The sequence below is a fragment of the Osmia bicornis genome, chromosome 12 (assembly GCF_907164935.1).
Source record: "Osmia bicornis bicornis chromosome 12, iOsmBic2.1, whole genome shotgun sequence".
Lineage (NCBI taxonomy): Eukaryota > Metazoa > Arthropoda > Insecta > Hymenoptera > Megachilidae > Osmia > Osmia bicornis.
In genome coordinates, this window is record NC_060227.1 from 918,751 (window position 1) to 937,192 (window position 18,442).

General features: G+C 35.8%; 5 protein-coding genes and 1 long non-coding RNA gene across 10 annotated transcripts in view; 2 read left to right on the top strand and 4 right to left on the bottom strand.

The window, feature by feature from the left end:
* The window catches only part of LOC114875004 (enoyl-CoA hydratase domain-containing protein 3, mitochondrial), a 16,265-nt gene extending 14,204 nt beyond the window's left edge, over nucleotides 1-2,061 (bottom strand). For both annotated transcript variants that reach the window (XM_029184846.2, XM_046288250.1), the window contains exons 1-2: nucleotides 1,936-2,061; nucleotides 1,703-1,849 (exon numbers count right to left, since the gene is read on the bottom strand). The gene's annotated coding sequence lies outside the window, so the exon portion shown is untranslated. The remainder of the gene's footprint in view (nucleotides 1-1,702; nucleotides 1,850-1,935) is intronic.
* Nucleotides 1-3,352, top strand: part of LOC114875011 (succinate dehydrogenase [ubiquinone] flavoprotein subunit, mitochondrial-like) — a 5,453-nt gene extending 2,101 nt beyond the window's left edge. Inside the window, exons 7-11 of the mRNA XM_046288252.1 lie at nucleotides 16-213; nucleotides 971-1,165; nucleotides 1,971-2,114; nucleotides 2,213-2,323; nucleotides 2,469-3,352. Of these exons, the coding sequence (XP_046144208.1) occupies nucleotides 16-213; nucleotides 971-1,165; nucleotides 1,971-2,114; nucleotides 2,213-2,323; nucleotides 2,469-2,555 (735 nt within the window). The 3' untranslated portion in view covers nucleotides 2,556-3,352. The remainder of the gene's footprint in view (nucleotides 1-15; nucleotides 214-970; nucleotides 1,166-1,970; nucleotides 2,115-2,212; nucleotides 2,324-2,468) is intronic.
* LOC123988381 lies at nucleotides 2,057-4,725 on the bottom strand. Of its 3 annotated transcripts, XR_006829965.1 has the most exons (6): nucleotides 4,641-4,716; nucleotides 4,417-4,529; nucleotides 4,229-4,355; nucleotides 3,238-3,320; nucleotides 3,102-3,162; nucleotides 2,057-2,144 (listed from the first exon to the last, which is right to left on the bottom strand). It is a non-coding gene; the product is annotated as an uncharacterized LOC123988381 (long non-coding RNA). The 3 variants fall into 3 exon arrangements; XR_006829967.1 differs by lacking the exon at nucleotides 4,229-4,355; XR_006829966.1 differs by lacking the exons at nucleotides 4,229-4,355; nucleotides 4,417-4,529 and having other exon boundaries at nucleotides 4,641-4,725.
* Nucleotides 4,712-11,437, top strand: LOC114874996 (succinate dehydrogenase [ubiquinone] flavoprotein subunit, mitochondrial). Of its 2 annotated transcripts, XM_029184829.2 has the most exons (10): nucleotides 4,712-4,946; nucleotides 6,672-7,098; nucleotides 8,366-8,764; nucleotides 8,858-9,026; nucleotides 9,177-9,343; nucleotides 9,411-9,637; nucleotides 9,714-9,858; nucleotides 9,939-10,243; nucleotides 10,328-10,432; nucleotides 10,536-11,437. In XM_029184829.2, the coding sequence occupies exons 1-9, from the start codon at nucleotides 4,887-4,889 to the stop codon at nucleotides 10,412-10,414; spliced, it is 1,986 nt and encodes a 661-aa protein (XP_029040662.1). In that variant the 5' UTR covers nucleotides 4,712-4,886; the 3' UTR covers nucleotides 10,415-10,432; nucleotides 10,536-11,437. The 2 variants fall into 2 exon arrangements, with proteins under 2 accessions (XP_029040662.1, XP_029040661.1); XM_029184828.2 differs by having other exon boundaries at nucleotides 10,328-11,437.
* On the bottom strand, nucleotides 7,105-8,358 carry LOC114875009 (high mobility group B protein 4-like). Its single transcript, XM_029184852.1, has 4 exons — nucleotides 8,224-8,358; nucleotides 7,935-8,081; nucleotides 7,727-7,853; nucleotides 7,105-7,666 (listed from the first exon to the last, which is right to left on the bottom strand). Exons 1-4 carry the CDS (start codon nucleotides 8,238-8,240, stop codon nucleotides 7,379-7,381), a joined length of 579 nt encoding a protein of 192 aa, XP_029040685.1. The 5' UTR covers nucleotides 8,241-8,358; the 3' UTR covers nucleotides 7,105-7,378.
* Nucleotides 11,402-18,442, bottom strand: part of LOC114875008 (protein pinocchio) — a 40,049-nt gene continuing 33,008 nt past the window's right edge. Inside the window, exons 4-6 of the mRNA XM_029184851.2 lie at nucleotides 15,648-15,779; nucleotides 14,455-14,584; nucleotides 11,402-13,847 (exon numbers count right to left, since the gene is read on the bottom strand). Of these exons, the coding sequence (XP_029040684.1) occupies nucleotides 13,737-13,847; nucleotides 14,455-14,584; nucleotides 15,648-15,779 (373 nt within the window). The 3' untranslated portion in view covers nucleotides 11,402-13,736. The remainder of the gene's footprint in view (nucleotides 13,848-14,454; nucleotides 14,585-15,647; nucleotides 15,780-18,442) is intronic.

Consider the following 18,442-nt stretch of genomic DNA (forward strand, 5'->3'; position numbering starts at 1 on the left):
GGTTTGATCGATAAGGTTCTAACGAGAGAAAAGGAGGAGGACAGTATAATCGAAGGACTATGGGCAGCGGGTGAAACTGCGTGCGTCTCCGTCCATGGAGCTAATCGACTGGGCGCGAATAGTCTTCTGGAACTGGTTGTTTTTGGAAAAGCAATCGCCGATCAGATCGACTGTATGACCAGACCTGGTGAACGTCACGATGATTTAGCAACTGTAAGAGCCATGCAGCTTTGGGCTTCGTTATCTGAATTAACGCGTCATAATAATTATCATTTGATAACATAAAAGTATCGCAAAATGGTAGCTGTGGTGCATCAATTTGAAGCTTATTCAATATTCGCGTTTCATCAATATTCATAGTACAAATTAATATTCATTAGAAAGTAGAAAGTTGGAGATTGTTTATTTCAACAAAGAACCCGTCATTCTGTATTGGAAAAATTGATGAAACGTTTATGTAATCATTTTTCTTAAACCTCAGGCTTCAAATTGATATGCCATAAGTGCTAATTTACTGTCTAACTTTTCTGTCATCAAATGATGTCAGACTTACTATCTTTAGTCTGGGATATTGATTTTTCTGTGTCTCCAGCAACCGCTAGAGGGAGACAAAATTCTGTAGAATAATAATTTTGAAGTTACAGATGATAGTACAAACACAAGTAACGTTAATATGTAAATTATCTGTTTCTTTTTTTAATGTCCTATATATCAGATGACCTATATATCAGAGTCGAATGGTGCAATCAAACTCAACGTCCAATTGGAAATGCTCTTTCTCATTTCTTCTTTTCTATCAGTAAAGAGTAGATTCTGCTCTTCTGTAAGCATTCGAGTACTGTTGAACCAACGTTAAAGATTAAACAAATATCACACTCCACGATGTAATATCATCAGGCTTCGTTACCGATTGTTTCAGTAATTTCACTGAATCATTACACCTGACTATTGTATGTTTCTTTTCATGTAGAGCGTTAGCGAAGAATCCATTTGCCGATTCGACGCGACTCGTTTCGCAAAAGGTTGCGTTCCTATCGCCGAGCTGCGAGATGACATGCGACAAACTATGCAGAGATATTGCTCGGTCTTCAGAACCTGCGATATATTGCAACGAGGATGTCGCGAGATGACTCGACTCTTCACCTGCGACTTGCCGGACTTATGTGTAGGTGAATTGATCAAACTGTTTCATTTATGTAATCGTAAACTACCTAACAGTTTGCTAACGTTGAATTTTCCTTGCCTTTACAATTTGTACATTTTTCAAAGAAATTCATAGTTGGAATATTTTATCTCGCTTATTTTCTATCACTTGAAATATCCCAAAGAATCTTTGTTCTTCGTTTCGTAATTTCAAGTTTCACAATGAAAGGTTTCTGATTGTGTTTCGTACTTTAGACTTTCGTCGAGAACACATGGAAACCTAGATAAAAATTATAACACATCTGGAACAAACGGAAGTTGTCGCCGAGATTTGCTGAGCTTGATTCTTTTACCGCTTGATTCGCTAAAATTCTTTTACCATTTACAATTGAGACAACTGTGAGAACACACGATAGCCATTGATAACGCACGTGATTCGAATTAAATGTTACATAAAAATCGACGCGAGACGACTGAAATTTTCCATGACATTCAATTTAATCTCCTTTAAACCAGCTGAATGAAGTACATAATTTTAAATCTTCAAAATGCTACTTACGTTTCGTTGAAATTGACTGATGCAGCACTATCTTCTCTCTTCGTCTGCTAATTATTCAACCGCAAACTGTCGCGTTTCTTCCCCTTATCTCCTGATGTAACGCCGTTACGCAATTACAGATTACCGTCCGGTCATAAATCCCAAGATCTATAATCGCGCAACATTGTATTTAATTCATTAAACTTTACCTTTCCAATACGATACTAAAACTAATGAATTGTATTATTCTTCACCTGCATATAATAATAATATATTGAAATTATTTCAGGTTCAAGACCAATCTCTAATTTGGAACACTGAACTCGTGGAAGCTCTAGAGTTACAGAACATGATGCTGGCTTGCATGCACATAGTTTACGGCGCGGAGAACAGGAAAGAATCCCGTGGATCGCATGCACGAGATGATTTCAGGGTACGGGCATCCCATTTCGTCTTCCAGGACCTGAAAAAAGTCCGAGTCAGATTAAAATGAAATGGAAAAATCGTATAGAAAAGATATTAAATTTTCAGGAAAGAATCGACGAATACGACTATTCGAAACCGATCGAATACCAGAAGAAACGTAAGTACAGCGAGCACTGGCGTAAACATACGCTTACGTGGGCTCAGCATGATGGATCGGTGAGTTATCGAACAACACGTTTTTTCCTTATCGCTAAATTAAACTGCGCACGCACGAAACGCGTTTAAATCTCGCTGAGAATCGTAAACATTTCGTCCGAAGAAAATTTTCCTCGTTACTCATCGTTTCCCTATATTTTTACAGATCAGCATTTCGTATCGGCCCGTCATCGACACGACACTGGATGAATCAGAGGCCCAACACGTTCCGCCTACCGTTCGAGCATATTGAGACAATCAAATCGAAGCGCTCTGTATTCCTTCCTATATTTTTTTTATTTTTTTATTATTTCCTTCCTCTCGATGAAACGCTGTCAAAGTTTAGGACGAGTGCGCTACGTTATCGCGAAACAGTAAACCGCGCGATGATTATATTTAAATATTTCGTCGTACGTCGAACTCGTATCGCGTCCTTCGTGCATATGTTTTGATACCGCGCTCGACCTGCTGTGTCGTTAACAATTAATTCAGACCGGAGACGCGGACCTGTCTGCCGCCTAATTTGCATAATTCATGCAACGAAACGCATCGGTTTTAACGAGCGGAACGCGCATCCAGCTGGCTATCCCCTTGCCGTTTACGATCAATTTCAAGCTACTGTAATTCAAATGGAAATTTGTACGTGTTAAGTTTATTAATTTGAAACGTTTCTATCGATCAGATCTGCCGATAGCGAAATTTACGTTGATAGCTGCTGAACGAGCCTAATCATTTAGGCCAATGGAGAAAAAAAAATGATGGCGTTACGTAATGTATACGGTGCGCTCGTATCAAATACCTTCATGTATTTTCCTTTCGTTAATTAGAGTTTCATGTTGATTGGGAAAGAAGGTTGTCCACTGCAAAAGTATAAATTATAGTTTGTAAGCGCTAATTTAAGTTCAAAATAAATAATGATAATGTTTGAAACTTACACTGAAGAACGCTGTGAGACATTAAACGGTAGTTTCGTTGGTTTGTTTGTCAATTTAAGCAGAGAGGGTAACCTTTAAATGACCTTGAAAATAATAATAAAGAAATACGATAAAACTAGGACGTTGTTAATTCTTGAAGGCAAAATGAAAAACAATGGTAAAAAATTTTACTACCGTGCATAGTATTTTTTATCATTTGGTAAATTTTTCAAATACTACAAAGTACTTTTTACCTCTTTATTATCGTACTTTATCGTTATTTTTTAGCTACCCGATATATTATCTCTTATAAATATTTATTATTTATTATTTGCATTTATTGGTGGAAAATATATTTTTACATATCTTATGCGAACAAAGTTTCTAGACCAGCCCCCTATTACTCGGTGACGATGTTGCAAAATATCGTAAATATCGTTATATAATTTTATGACTGAAAAACGTACGGTATGCCTTGAACAAATTTGTATACGCAAGCGCGAATGTAGCCGGGTATACGTGTGCGAATACAAGCAAACCTGTTTCATGAAATACTCCTACGCTAACTAACACTTCGAATACTCTGGTGTTAGTAAAATCTGTCTGTGATGATATCACGCCATATGGTATGAGATTTACCTATGTGTGCAGAAGGCGAGCCTACAACGAATCGACCAATGAAGAAACGAGACACGCTTTGTGCCGTCAACCCCGTGATGCGACAAATCTTTTTATTTTTTTCCTCTTTCTTCCCCTGCCGCAAGGAATAAAGTTTGGTTAAGCGCGGACACCGGCATAAATTGTGTTAACAACCTCGTAAAGTATGAGATTTTTTATCCGGTTGAAGGTTTTATGTTACAAAGCATACAGCAACCCGTGCAGCTTGCGATTTTTCGTCCTAATATAATATATATCTTTGAAAATCATCTCTTGTGGAATTAATATTCTATTAAACGACAAATAGTCAAATTTGAATTATAGTGTTGCGGTTATCAAATGCAAATCAAGTTACCTTTCACTAATAGGTCTACTCGTATAATTAAACAGCCAGACATCAACTGAATTAAAACTACCTGTGTCTTTTAGTTTAATATTCATCACTTAGAGCATAGCTTAAACTACAGGATACATCGCACAACCTATAACAAGTAGTTTTCCTTTAAAACCAATACACACGAACAAGTATACAATTCGAAATACCGTTAACACCCCGTTGACTATAACGTGAAATGAGAACCGCTTGATTTTTTTCGCGGTATTGTTTAATTTTCCCGCTTACAGTTAGCGACTGTTCAAGATGTTAACTTTGAAATCTGAAACGATAAGAAAGCAACATCAAAGCGGATATATATTGTCAACGTGTAAAACATAAGAAAAATACGAGTAACCGATTGATCAGATTGAAATAAAAAGTTCGCAAGTACCTTAAAGGTGAGGTTATCTGACGACGATGCGATTGGCAGCACTGGCATTCATCAGGGAGCTTCCACCAGTAGTCGGTACTCAACCGACTCGAACGCTTCACGTCGCCGTGCAAGAAGTGCGGGAGTGAAGTTAAGAAAAATTGGAATCAGTTGCACAGTGGAATCGAATTACCTGTTCGACAAAGACGTCTATGTGTTATTGTTAAAATTAAAATTTTGATTAAGGAAAGGTGACATCACTACAAAATGAGCGGTCTATTGAAGCTGCCGTCTTTGCTAGCGAGAAATCCTCCCACGACTACGTTGGTAAGACGTTTTTCTTTAAGTTACATAATTTTTATTCCATCAATGATGTACCTTTACCTTATAATACTCGCCACCAATTAATTACGTAAGTTTGCCGAATACATATCAACGAATATCTGTATTGATTATCATGGAAAATTCTACTGGTTGGGAAGGTTTCGTAATGTATCCGAATCGTCTAAAAAACATTAACAATTAAATCACAGAAATTCAACAATTGAATTGATAATGATTCGGCCGGGATACAGAATGATCAGAGATTATATAGCAGACGATTCTCATGCGGAGTATCATTTATTACTGGACCTTCCCTCCTTTCATACGCGCCACCCCGCAAGTAACCGGTCTGTACAATAAACACAATTTTTCGCTAGAAAGTAGGTGGCAGTGATTCTAATTTCCGTTATCTACCCTAAATGAACGACCGTTTATTTTTTTCTCGTCTTGATATCAGGTTCAAACACGATATTCAACTTGCCACGGCATTACGCTTTAGAAGTTTAATTATAATTGCGGATGAGCCACCGGCAACGGGAAGCTGACATTAGCGGGAAATTGCACTCTTCTTTAAATTATGACTCCATTTGTTATGAACTTGTCGACTTTAATATCTTTACCCTTCTTAAAAGTTATATTTATTCTGTTGTACTTGTTGCGAATAAAAGCGCAATAGATTCGTTTTAGATAAGTACTAAATCTGGATCCCGTTAATTTATCCTATATCTAACTGTATCTAACAATGTATTCTAAATATAAATGTATTTCATTATAGTGATATATTTTTTGCGTACGTTTATTAAATGTAAACGATTTGAATTTAAATATATTACGAAACGAAGAATTTTTCATTTGATCACATACCATTTCTGTTAGCCTCCATATGGTGAATCCATGTATGATAACGTGCATAGATGGTTTTTCTTGGTTAAGGGAAAGTGTAGGGGAAGATGGCCTCCCACCACGCAACACATGGCTCATTCGTGTTTTAGTTTCGATTGTTCTTTAGGATATCCCTTCTGGTTTTTCGCGTATAGAGACCAAGAATGAGTGAAAGTAGTGGTGGGTGATTCTTTTTCCTACATGTGCCTTTAACGAAAGCCATCCTTGCACGTGGGTATACCGTGGATAGCATTATTTTTTCACTGCGCAATCTCTATTTTTCACTTAAATGCGACTAATTTCTTTTATTTAAGTACCTAATCCGTTCTCGAGCGTTAAACAATGCATGCAATAAGTGGTAAATATTTTATGTATCTGTATTATTTTCCCATAAAACTGTCTGGAGGTTGATTAACCTTGCTTACGATATTGTAGTTATTAAATTATATGATTTTACATATCGTTCTGTTTTAATATTATTAATTGTTTTACTCAATGATTATTATTCATATATATTTCAACCCATTCAAATAACTTTACACTTAAATATTTGTTAAAATATACTTACGATTTTATCGTGAAACACGTGTTCTAAAAATAAATTATCTGAAAATTGAGTTGTTTCATTCCGCTGAAAATAAATATTTCATGAATGACATAAGATCGATGTATTTAAAAATGAATCGATAATCGAATTATATTTGAATTTTGTAATGAATCTAAACAATGTCTAAGTTTTATAAATAGATCATTAATGCAATGTACTAATGATGTATATCTATATAATTGTATTAACACATACTATAAATAAAATTCAGTCATAATTTTGTAATTGTGTTATTTCAGAATAAATTGGGATTATCTGTCATTGCAAATCGTAAATTCCATTACACACCAGATGGGAAAGCAGCAAAAGTTTCTGATGGTGTTTCTAAACAGTATCCATTGGTAGAACATACTTATGATGCTGTTGTGGTGGGTGCTGGTGGAGCAGGATTACGCGCAGCCTATGGCTTGGTTGCAGAAGGATTTAAAACAGCAGTCATTACTAAATTGTTTCCTACAAGGTCGCATACCGTTGCTGCTCAAGGAGGTATCAATGCTGCTTTGGGTAATATGGAGGAGGATAACTGGCAGTGGCATATGTACGACACAGTCAAGGGATCTGACTGGTTGGGTGATCAAGATGCCATTCATTACATGACACGCGAAGCTCCAAAAGCAGTCATTGAATTGGAAAATTGTGGCATGCCTTTTAGTAGAACTTCTGATGGTAATATTATTATAAAGTATATCTGTTACTTTGTATTTTGTATGAAACATGAGTTTAAATTACATAAGTAGAGGAATTGTTGAATTATGAATTGATTACAGCTACAGCATAGGATTTATATAATCAGTTGCTGTTTATTCTCTAACTTGTATCTGACATATCCTCGCTTGTTGCTGATCCTGCTGTACCTGAGGTGGCTGAACCACTGTCTGATTCAGTATCACTTGCCTTTTTAGTCTCTTTTTTCTGTGTTTTGGGTTCCTAAAAAGAAAATATATTTCTATAACAATGCTCTAGAATACTTCAAGTGTTCTAAGTAAATGATAAAATTAACCTTTTTATTTCTTTCTGATTTTTTATTTACTTTCTCTTGTTTAGGTATATTTTCGTTCTTTGTTGATTCTGTATTTGTTTGAAGTTTATTTGTATATTTATTTTTCTGTGAAACCCTTTGATTTTTAACACTCAGAGCTTCATTTACGTATGGTTGCTTTTCTTCAAAAGACATTTTTCTCCATCTTTCCCCAGCTAATTGAAATATTTTTGTACTCTTTTCATTTGTACAATTCTGCAAACAATAGATTCCTGTTTACTAATAGCTAAATAGACAAACACCCTTTTTACTTACCTGTCTGAAGTCCTGTACAAAATTGATAAAGGCATTAGAGCTTATCCATTTTTTAGAGCTTTTGGTACTGTTCGGTGAACGAGAACGGGAATAATTACGTTCGCGTTGATTATGTTGTGAATTCATCCTAGAAATATACGAAAAAAATGAAATAACGAGTCAGTCGTAAAAACGAATTATGATTCATTGTATCATAGAAATAATTTACTTATTTTGTTTAGATTTATAATTTAAATCAGATTCACGTATCGTTTGCGGATGGTTAATGAAGTCCACTTCATATTCTTTACTTGTCTCATTTTTTTTATTTTCTTCATTGGAATCTTCATGGGTTTGTTTTGTATTTTTGTCCATACTGGAATTCATAAAATTTATTAGCTCATTATTTTGAATAATAATGGTTCCTACAGTTTTGCGCACAAATATGTTACTTCAGATTAAAAAAAAAATATTTTTACTGCCAAAATTTATTACAGTATCAAAAAAGAAGTTCATACAAATTTATCAATGACATTTAAAAATAACAAATCACTGCTTGTGGTTGCCATGTATCTAAACGTTGTTGCAGTTCTACCGATTATTTGAATGTTGCTCATGCGCCACTGTAACTGCATCTAAAAATAATTATTTTCATTATAGGTAAAGTATACCAGCGTGCTTTTGGTGGACAATCGTTAAAATTTGGAAAAGGTGGCCAAGCCCATAGATGTTGTTGCGTGGCTGATAGAACAGGTCACTCCTTACTTCATACATTGTATGGTCAATCATTGAGCTATGACTGCAACTACTTTGTCGAGTACTTCGCTATGGATTTGCTAATGGAAGATGGAGAATGTCGCGGAGTGATTGCGCTTTGTTTAGAAGATGGTACACTTCATCGTTTTCACGCTAAAAACACGGTATTAGCGACTGGAGGATATGGACGTGCATATTTCTCTTGCACGTCTGCTCATACGTGTACCGGCGATGGCACTGCAATGATATCTAGAGCCAATTTACTTAATCAAGATCTGGAATTTGTACAGTTTCATCCTACTGGTATGAAACGATATTCAATCATTGATTTAACTATTATCTGAAACATTAATGTCTATATAGATTAGTATCGATTAAGCGGATTTTTAATTTTAGGAATATACGGCGCTGGTTGTCTTATCACAGAAGGAAGTCGTGGCGAAGGAGGCTATCTTATAAATAGCGAAGGTGAAAGGTTTATGGAACGTTATGCTCCAGTCGCGAAGGATCTAGCCTCTAGGGATGTTGTATCTAGGTCTATGACCATTGAAATCCGGGAAGGCAGGTAGGTCACGTTAAGTGATGCATAGAAGGTGTTCAAAAATGTTACAGAATTTCTAATAAAATTATACGAAAAAATGATTTTTAAACACCTTATACAAGCATCGTGTAACTAATCAAAATTTATCTCTATTTATAATTTAAAATCATTTAGAGGCGTTGGTCCCGAGAAAGATCATATTTTCTTGCAACTTCATCACTTGCCACCTGAACAATTAGCTGCTAGATTACCTGGAATCTCAGAAACAGCCATGATATTCGCAGGAGTTGATGTAACGAGAGAACCCATTCCTGTCATACCTACGGTACATTACAACATGGGTATGTAATTTATCTTCAAGTAAAATATCAAAATGGTTAAGTACTAAAAAAAAAATTGGAATGCTAGGAGGAATACCTACAAATTACAAAGGGCAGGTTCTAACGAGAAAAAATAACCAGGACGCAGTTGTTCCTGGTTTATATGCTTGCGGAGAGTCGGCTTGTGCATCAGTTCATGGTGCTAATCGTCTTGGTGCCAATTCTTTATTAGATTTAGTTGTATTTGGACGTGCATGCGCTAAAACAATTGCACAAGAGAATAAGCCAAGCGAAACCATTGGACCTCTCAGACCTGTTCGTATCTCTTTTTGCGATAACTTTAGATTAGTGTAACATAAAAACTGGATATTGTGACAGAAATATGTTTCAGAATGCCGGGGAGGAAAGTGTGGCGAATTTAGATAAGATCAGAAATGCAAATGGTAGTATTCCTACCGCGGACTTGAGATTAACGATGCAGAAAACAATGCAGACGCATGCAGCTGTGTTCAGAACAGCTGAAACTTTACAAGAAGGTACAGTTCGAAATTTCATTTAAAATACTTCTACAAAATACGACTCAACTAACTAATGAAATATGTTAAAATTTTATCAGGATGTCAAAAGATGTCTGCCCTTTACAAAAAGTTAGACGACGTGAAAGTGTCGGATAGATCCTTGATATGGAACTCTGACCTTGTAGAAACACTAGAATTACAGAATTTAATGATCAATGCCGTGCAAACAATAGTAGCTGCTGAAAATAGGAAGGAAAGTCGTGGAGCTCACGCACGCGAAGATTTCAGAGACAGAATTGACGAGTACGATTACAGTAAACCGCTAGAAGGCCAACAATCAAAACCATTGGACCAACACTGGCGAAAACATACACTTACGAAGATCAACCTTAAAACAGGAGAAGTAAATATTTAGCTGTTATATATATATATGATATGCAAATTAGGTCTGATCTATGTAATTTAACTAATTAAAATTATTTTATAGGTTTCTATCGATTACAGACCAGTCATAGATAAGACGCTAGATAAAACCGAGTGTGCAACAGTTCCACCTGCGATTCGTTCCTATTAGATATTTTTTTATTTAAAAGTAAATATGATTTAGTTTCATTAGTTTCTTCATTAAATTTTTGGTTTTCATATATTTTAAAATTAGCCATTTGTGCGATATTTTTTTTAAATTTTTTGCACAGGAACGAACACGATCAACGAGGAAAAGTTACCGATATCTATCACTACATTGCAGCAATTTTATTTATTATTGCACATGAATTACGTCGTGCACCAAAGTTTCATTCTTGTCAATACTCGCACGCGTTGCGAGCAAGATTAGTTGTCCTTGTAGGATAATGGTGCTGAGATTATCTTCATTACTTCAAAGAAGAATTTTGACCGATCTCTTAGCAAATCAGTGCTATGTTTATTGTAAACTAATAGTAAAATATTAGTGTGATCCAAGCAGCAAGTAATTTCTCACGCACACATCTTTTAAGGAGGAACGTTCTCCCTACCTCTAACACAATTTACACAGTATTTCTGTTTGTAATTTTCATCTAAGCAATTTGTTTTTCTATCAAACAAATTGTGAAATAACGTACGCAATAATGTTAAGAGTTATTTATGAAAAAAATATTTTATACGATAATTCATGAGGTAGTACTCCCTAAAAGGTTGTGCAGCAAGAGCATGTCACTTTCGCGGCGGCTTAATACTTAAAGTAACGTAAACAGGACAATATGGAAACAGTCTGAAATAAGAGTAGTCACGGTCCTTGGAATCAAAACTATCTGATATTTCATTTACTTTTGATATTATGGAGCAATATTGTTATTTTATTTCAAAGTTTCAGTACTTACTTCAAACTTTGATATTATCATGTAGTTCCCTTTTTATGACGAATCTGTTTCTGTTTTACCTGTTTTGTATTAATAATTTACCGTACTGTATGTTTCATACAATGAATAAATCTAAGGCCAATGTACATCGATGAAATCGTGTACTTTGGAGTAATTCAACTCGAGTGGACATGCTGTGCAGGATGATAAAAATGTACATAAGATTGTCAATAAAAAGAGAGCATTCGTACATTCTTTTATTCATGAAAATTATTTCTTGGGTAAAATATTCCCTGTGCATGCAAAGTTTTTCGTTTTGTATGCATGATTTTGTTTTACGTGTCTCTTTATGTAAGGAACGAAATTTTTTCGTTTGGGCTCAAGAACTGGAAAGGTATTGACGAATGGGTATACACGACGAATATTGTTTATTAAACCCATAATAATTTTAATGTTTTGATCATAAATAAGAATTTTATGGATTAAATAAAAATTGCTACCGAACGTATTTCCTAAAGCATTGAACAAAAGCTTATCGCCGGGCTAATACTTCGGAAAATGGTTACAAATTACAGTTTAATTTAAAATGAATATGGGCTTGATGAACATGTTCTCACATACGAAACATTACACCATCAAAGAATACACATTATATGTTCAACTGAATCGTGCAAAAATGTACAATTGTTTATAAAAATTAATACAAACGTCCGAATAACGTTTAGAATAGAAAAAAAAGATGTAAATTCAAAATAAAATTATTCGCACCGACATAAATGCTTCTCTTTGATTGTTCCTTTCGTGCAAGCTCAACATGTACGCGCGTTGCTTAATTAAAAGACTTAGTAAAAAGACATTCGTGATGAAGATTAAATATAGAGTGACATGTTTTTTGCTATTCTTTACTCGATTAATTTAAAATTTACTTTACAATAAAATTACTTATACGATTATCCGGAATTATTTGCAGAACTTGTAAAACGGAGTTCAATTTACTAGCTTCCACTTTGACCGATATTTTCGAGTAGCTCTCATTCTTAGGCTAATTTTGTGTCTCTTGGCACTTAGCACCAACTGTTAGAAATGCAATCCCACCCGATGACATACATATATAATTGAACATACAATCTTTGTATTACAACGAAACAGATTGCTAATCACATTACACGGTGTATTTCAATCGTGCCCATTTAAAAAACATGTTTTCATTTATAATTTCATAAGTTAAAAGTGAATCAGTTCTTTTGTTTAGAAATGTTTTTTGTGTTCGACTACTACACTTCGTTTAGTCAGTCTAACATTAAAGTTTAATTTTTGATTTTCATTTAATATTAACATTCTTTATAACTTTATCTATTTTTAAAATACTGGGGAAATTACTTTGATGTAAAGCGTCAATTGAACTGGATAAGAGAAACCCGTTGCTCTTTTTAATCGCATAAAACATGACTTAAGATTTGAACGTTCTTGTGCATTTCTTCGAGACCAAAGTTACATTCGTTAAAAAAAGAAGTTTATAACTTAATTACAAGCTAAAAGTGAAAAATACGAGTTACGAATTCACAAAATGCAATGACGTACATGTGTATCTTTGAAACTACTTTTGTTCAAGTTCCACGACCGTTTTGTATAATTATCCGCAACATTTAGTGACAGCAGAAACGCATAATACCAAGTAATACACAGTCGGTTCGACCACCTTGCACCGATAACGAAACGTGGCTAGATCCCGACTGCTAATTTTCCTAAAAGCAATAAAACGCTACAAATTTATACTGGTCGGCTGTTCGAAATCATTTTCCTAACCAGATGAACGTTTCGCAAAGAATTATATTCTAGGAACCAGATTGCATGTGTTTAACATTGCCGCAGAGCTTTGTACATTTCGAACCAAATAGAATCCGAGATTAACGATGATATAATGAGAGCGAAAGGAAATTTGTAATTGTAATTTCCCGATTACAATTTACGATGAAACTATAGCCTATAGCGAAAAATCCATGTGATAGTGGTGAGTCTTCGCTTTATATGGGAACTTCGACAACTTGAACATTCTGATTATTTTGAAACTGCTGGCTTTTAGAGAATAAATTTTTTTTTTCAGTTAAAGAAGGATGTTAAAAAAAAAACTCTTCAGATAAAACTCCTCCAACTCCAGCGACGAATCAAAAGAAATTCAGCATTTTCCAAAGTACCGACGTTCCATTGTCAGTTCAGGAGGCGCATTAATTCAATAACGATGAAAACGGCGACGTTCGTTTCAGCTCTGTTAAGATTCCTCTTGCCAATCAACCCCTTCGTGATAATGTATCTTCGAAAGGTAGCCACGCGGGAGAAGAACGGTTTTGTTTTTTTCACTGTCGGATATCCGTGCTTGTCCGGTCTTGCTCCACAGGAACATAATGTATCATTTATGCATCCAGATATCCACATTCACACGTTTCCGACTCGCACATGGTGGTGGGGTGACGCTATATGGATGGTGATGGATTAAGTCTTGTGCATGGTTGACGGTAGATCGCAACGACGTCTTTCTATGCATTCGTCGTTGGACACCGTTCACGAGGTGGCTCGTAATTTTTCCAATGCGGGCACCAAAGGTTCCTCAATGGAAGGGCCACAACTCAGTCCACATTCGCCAATCCATCTTGCTTTACCACTGGCGTGGGACTGAAATGAGAAATAGGTATTCGATTTATTTGGTCCATTGATTTTTATCAATTTTTCGTCGTGGTCGATAGTGTTCGTTGGGCAAATTGTCAAATTTCGAGGGAAACAAATGAAATTAAATCTTTCGTCACATGGTTCTAGCTTCTTCGATTAATATCTAGAATTTATCGATTTAAAAGAAGGAACGATAAAAACACCTGTGGCAAGCTGACATTAAAAGCTTACCCTTATCGACTGTTCGCATACGATCGAACTTATCACGAACAAAGCAGTTGTTTAATATGACCTTCGTAGCGACACGAAGCTGTTGTAAAAGCCATTTGCGAAATCGATAAGAGCAACTGTTCCACGTTGTGACGTCTATCGAGCCTTTCGTTTAACGACTAATCACCTTTTTTCCTATTTGAACAGACGTCAATCATTACGTATTCCTTTTCGCGTAGATTCTGCATAAGTATCTATACATATGTAACGATCTACGTAAGAGGATATTATAACTTTTCACACTATTAGCAATATAAGGAATACGTAAAACGTATAGATATTTTCAGTGATTTTATTTCATATTTTTTATGGTGCGACGAACTCATTTAAAACAGGTGTTTACCATGGTAAGGTCGCGTTTCCACGAGGTGCGGCAACGTCCATCACAAAGTGGGCACGGCCGCTGAAGGGAATAACCACCACATTCGCTGCAATCAAGAGAGACGTGTTCTTCGCTCCACGAGACACCGCATCTAGAAAATTCAAAAGGTCTTCGATCGAGAAAGGCGTCTTATAAATAATTATAAAAATATGCAAATGAAAGGTGATAATTATGTTCAATGACACTGAAGGTCAAGTACGGTAGAAGATGATTATGTCAATTAATGTAGCCCTTCAATGTCCTATTTTTATGATTATAAAATCACGGTGTGGAAGTAATCGTAAAGCCAATAGGGTAAGTCTTAAATGTCTCAAGTTCAATCTCGGCCATTTTAATGTCTTTCATACGAGCTCCTGCATTACATTTTTTTTTTTTCGAAGGTTTAATTACCATCACATCCTAGTATGGAAATAAATTGACATGATAAAAAATTGTCAGGTTCAATGGGCAAACTTCTTGCTGTTAGATGCTTTTGCCAGGAGATTTCTCTTGTTTCAATGCCGGTCATTTAAGTGTTAATACTCTGTACACAATGAGTAGGCTGTTCAATCATCTGGGGCAACAAGAGAAATCGCATAGGACCACGAAGCAATTAGGAGTCAATAGCCCAAGGCGAATCGCGTAATTAATGGCCTATATTTAAAAATTACATAAAGGGAAGACCCGGCCGGGTTAATTGTTTCTGATAGCCGATGTTGAATCAGTCACGACACTTTTATCAAGCTATCTTCTCGCGAAACATGTCGCACAAGTGCGCGTTACAACGTAATATGATAAAAATCGTATGAAATTTCATAGATTATTTTAGGTATAGCGATAACTCGTTCAGATAACATTATCGCACCTCTGCTTTCATTTCATTTTTTTAAATTAATCATTCTACTTTTAATCGTTAGTAAAATATTAGTTTTCTAGAAACTGGATTTTTCGTTAATTCTACAATGTCACAATTTATAGGTTTGCTTCGAGCAAAAATTTCATGGAATTTTAAGCAAACCTTTTGATATATGTACATGGTGCCTCAGAGTCACCCCAGCAACCCCCTATTTTTGGAAGTTGTGAGACACCCTGTATATTAACCCAGCTCGTATGAAAACAACGGTCTGGCGAGATGATGAAGACGAAGGAGAAAGGAATCGTGCTGCGAAACTCACGTGAAGCAAGAGTTCAGTTGAGCACGAAGTTCCTCAATCGTAAGGATCGTGTCCTGGTATTGAGGGTGAGATCCTTGGAGGCCATCGTCAACGCTCCCGCATGAGCTATAGCAGGACAGAGAGATGTTGCTCCTAAAGATAACAGAACAAAGACGATATCTATTAGTACACCATTCGTTGCATTACATTTTGTTAACCCTCTCTTGGTCCCGGCACGAGACCAACGGGAGAATGTAAGATTTTATCAAGATAAAAGTCACTATATTTTTTAGTAGAGCATACTTTCAATTGTTTAGAAAAAATACGTGTTTGCATAAATATCTGCAGTCTAACGATGAGCAACAAAATTTATAGTAAACTATTCACTGTATCATATAAAAAATTTTATGTCACGAATATTACATTTTTTTGCAGAGTCTTAGTAACCTTTCTACACAAAAAATCAGAGTGAACTGAATATGGATAATAGAGATTCAGTAAAATTCCAAGAGAAGACAATGAAGGTATACCGTGGCTGATAGCTAAAGGATCTTATCAACGATCTTCGATTAACAGTTTGCCAAAGCAATCAAAGATAAATGAATCAATAAATTCTCTTCGGTGGAATCTGACGGGGCCGTCGAGGAAAGATCGGATCGAGATGTTGGCCTTGAACACTTTCGTGCGTTAAACCCGGAAGAAATCAGGTACACCAAGGTTCTTTTTACTACTCTCTTTTTTCTTTAGCCGACCGTTACACAGACGTCTGTTTATGCAAAGATTTCGTACGTAAGATAAATTCTTACCGTTATGACTTTTAATCAGCTGAAGAAGCGTATAGTAGTTCTCTGTTTGAACTATGAGAAACCCGTTCAAGATTTCACTTCTGACATCTTGTTAGCAGATTCGTGACACTATTCGTAACGTTTCAGGTATTTAGCGTTCATCAACGAGCAAAAGGAAAAGAAGCTAATCGACAATGGAGAAGCGATCGTTTCCAGGTGATAATAATGGAGCAATAATCAAGCAAGGATATCAGGCGCGGGGAATTCTTTTCCACTGTCTTATCGTGTCTCGACTTATTTGTTGAAATTATGATTAGGAGATTAATTTTCATGCGATTGTATCTCGAAAATACCAGGGCCAGCCCTGGGTCTAAGAATGCAAATCCAAATTAGTTATACAAGCTTTAATGTTAATTTTATCAATTTTATTTGAACTACTTTTTTGTATACCAATGTATATTCAATAATCTTTCTATATAAATTACTTCCTACATTGTATTAATACGATATTATCTTTTCCTAGTTGCTTGTGAAACACTGATACGATCAATTAATTATGAAAGAGCAAGATCTTCAGGGCTTGTAACTTTTAGAAACATCTAATTTTGAATGAAATTCAAATTCCAAAGCTACTGGATGTGTTCGGTTAACCCATCACCGCGTCTATGTTAAATACGTTATGGTAAGATATGCAGATATGGAAATCAGGAAGAAAAACGTTCCTTTCACGTGATGGTAACGTGAACGAGCACGTAATAAACGGTTTGCGCTGTTTCACGCGCGTGTGCGAAGCGGAATGACGCGCAAATCTTGGAATTAACGAGAACAACGAGGCATTAAGCTCATTTTTCTCGACGATTTTTCAATGGTCAACGATTTCACGGAACGAGAAGATCAGAGAATCAATCAGACTTTACCCTTGAAAATGTCTAGATTACTCTTGAGTTTATTCTTAGCCTTGTAATTGATTAAAAAATTTCAGTTTCCTTACATAATTGCATAAAATACAAACTAGCGATACGATTATCTATGAAATAATGAATATTAATAAACAGCACGGATAAATTGCGTTAGAGCAGGGGTGGAAGCGGAGGTTAGCGGGAGGGCCGCATCCATTAGTTTTATTCAATTTATTTTAATACGAGACCAAGTTGCCCTTTGTACGCTGTGCACGTGGAATTAACTTACGCATCGCGCACATCATTAACCGTGGAACAACGTGACCGTATAGGTTAAAGGATTAAACCGTTCTCTCCCCTTTCTTTCTCTATCATTTTACTCGGCTCATCTCTCTCTCTCTCTCTCTCTTCTACCTCTGGCACGCAGCAATTTCCAGAATTTCCGGCTCACGTTAAACGTTAATTAACCGCGATGAAGCGAACGAAATTCTTCACGCTTCGAACCGTGAGAAAAACGTCGACTGCGTAGGAATCGTTTGAACAAAGTGTAAAATTTGCGTTCCGAATTATGTGGGTTAATTCTACAGTATTTATAGTTTCACTTGGTTTCAACAAACGTTACATCTTATTTTAGAAAATGGAGAAGACCTGGGCTGAGCCAAGCTCTTATGGTTGCACTTAAAGAAAATTTATGGCAGGGAGCTACCACTTCAACGGTTTATTCTTAACAAGAAATAGGAAAGTATAAAGTAGCCGAAGAAGAAAAGTCTGCACTGATACAAGACACTTCGAATTAAGAGACTATAAATTTAACTAAGAAGTTTTAGTTGATCTGAAACGGTTGCAGACAAAATTCTATGTATCATTTTTAGACTGAAGATAAAGAACGCAACTACCACGAATACGAGAAAAAGAAATCAACGATGACCCGAATAATTTAATTGTTGGTCGACGAGTAAAACAGATCCGGGTTCGAATCTCGGTCGAGGTTTCTCTCCCTATGTTAAAATATCGCTGTGTATCAATTCCTAGCGGAGTAAGAGAACCTGGAACGATTGTATTTCAATAGGTGTATTCTACTCAACCTGCAACATAATATTCAAGGTAAGAAATGTTTAAAAAAAATTGTTGC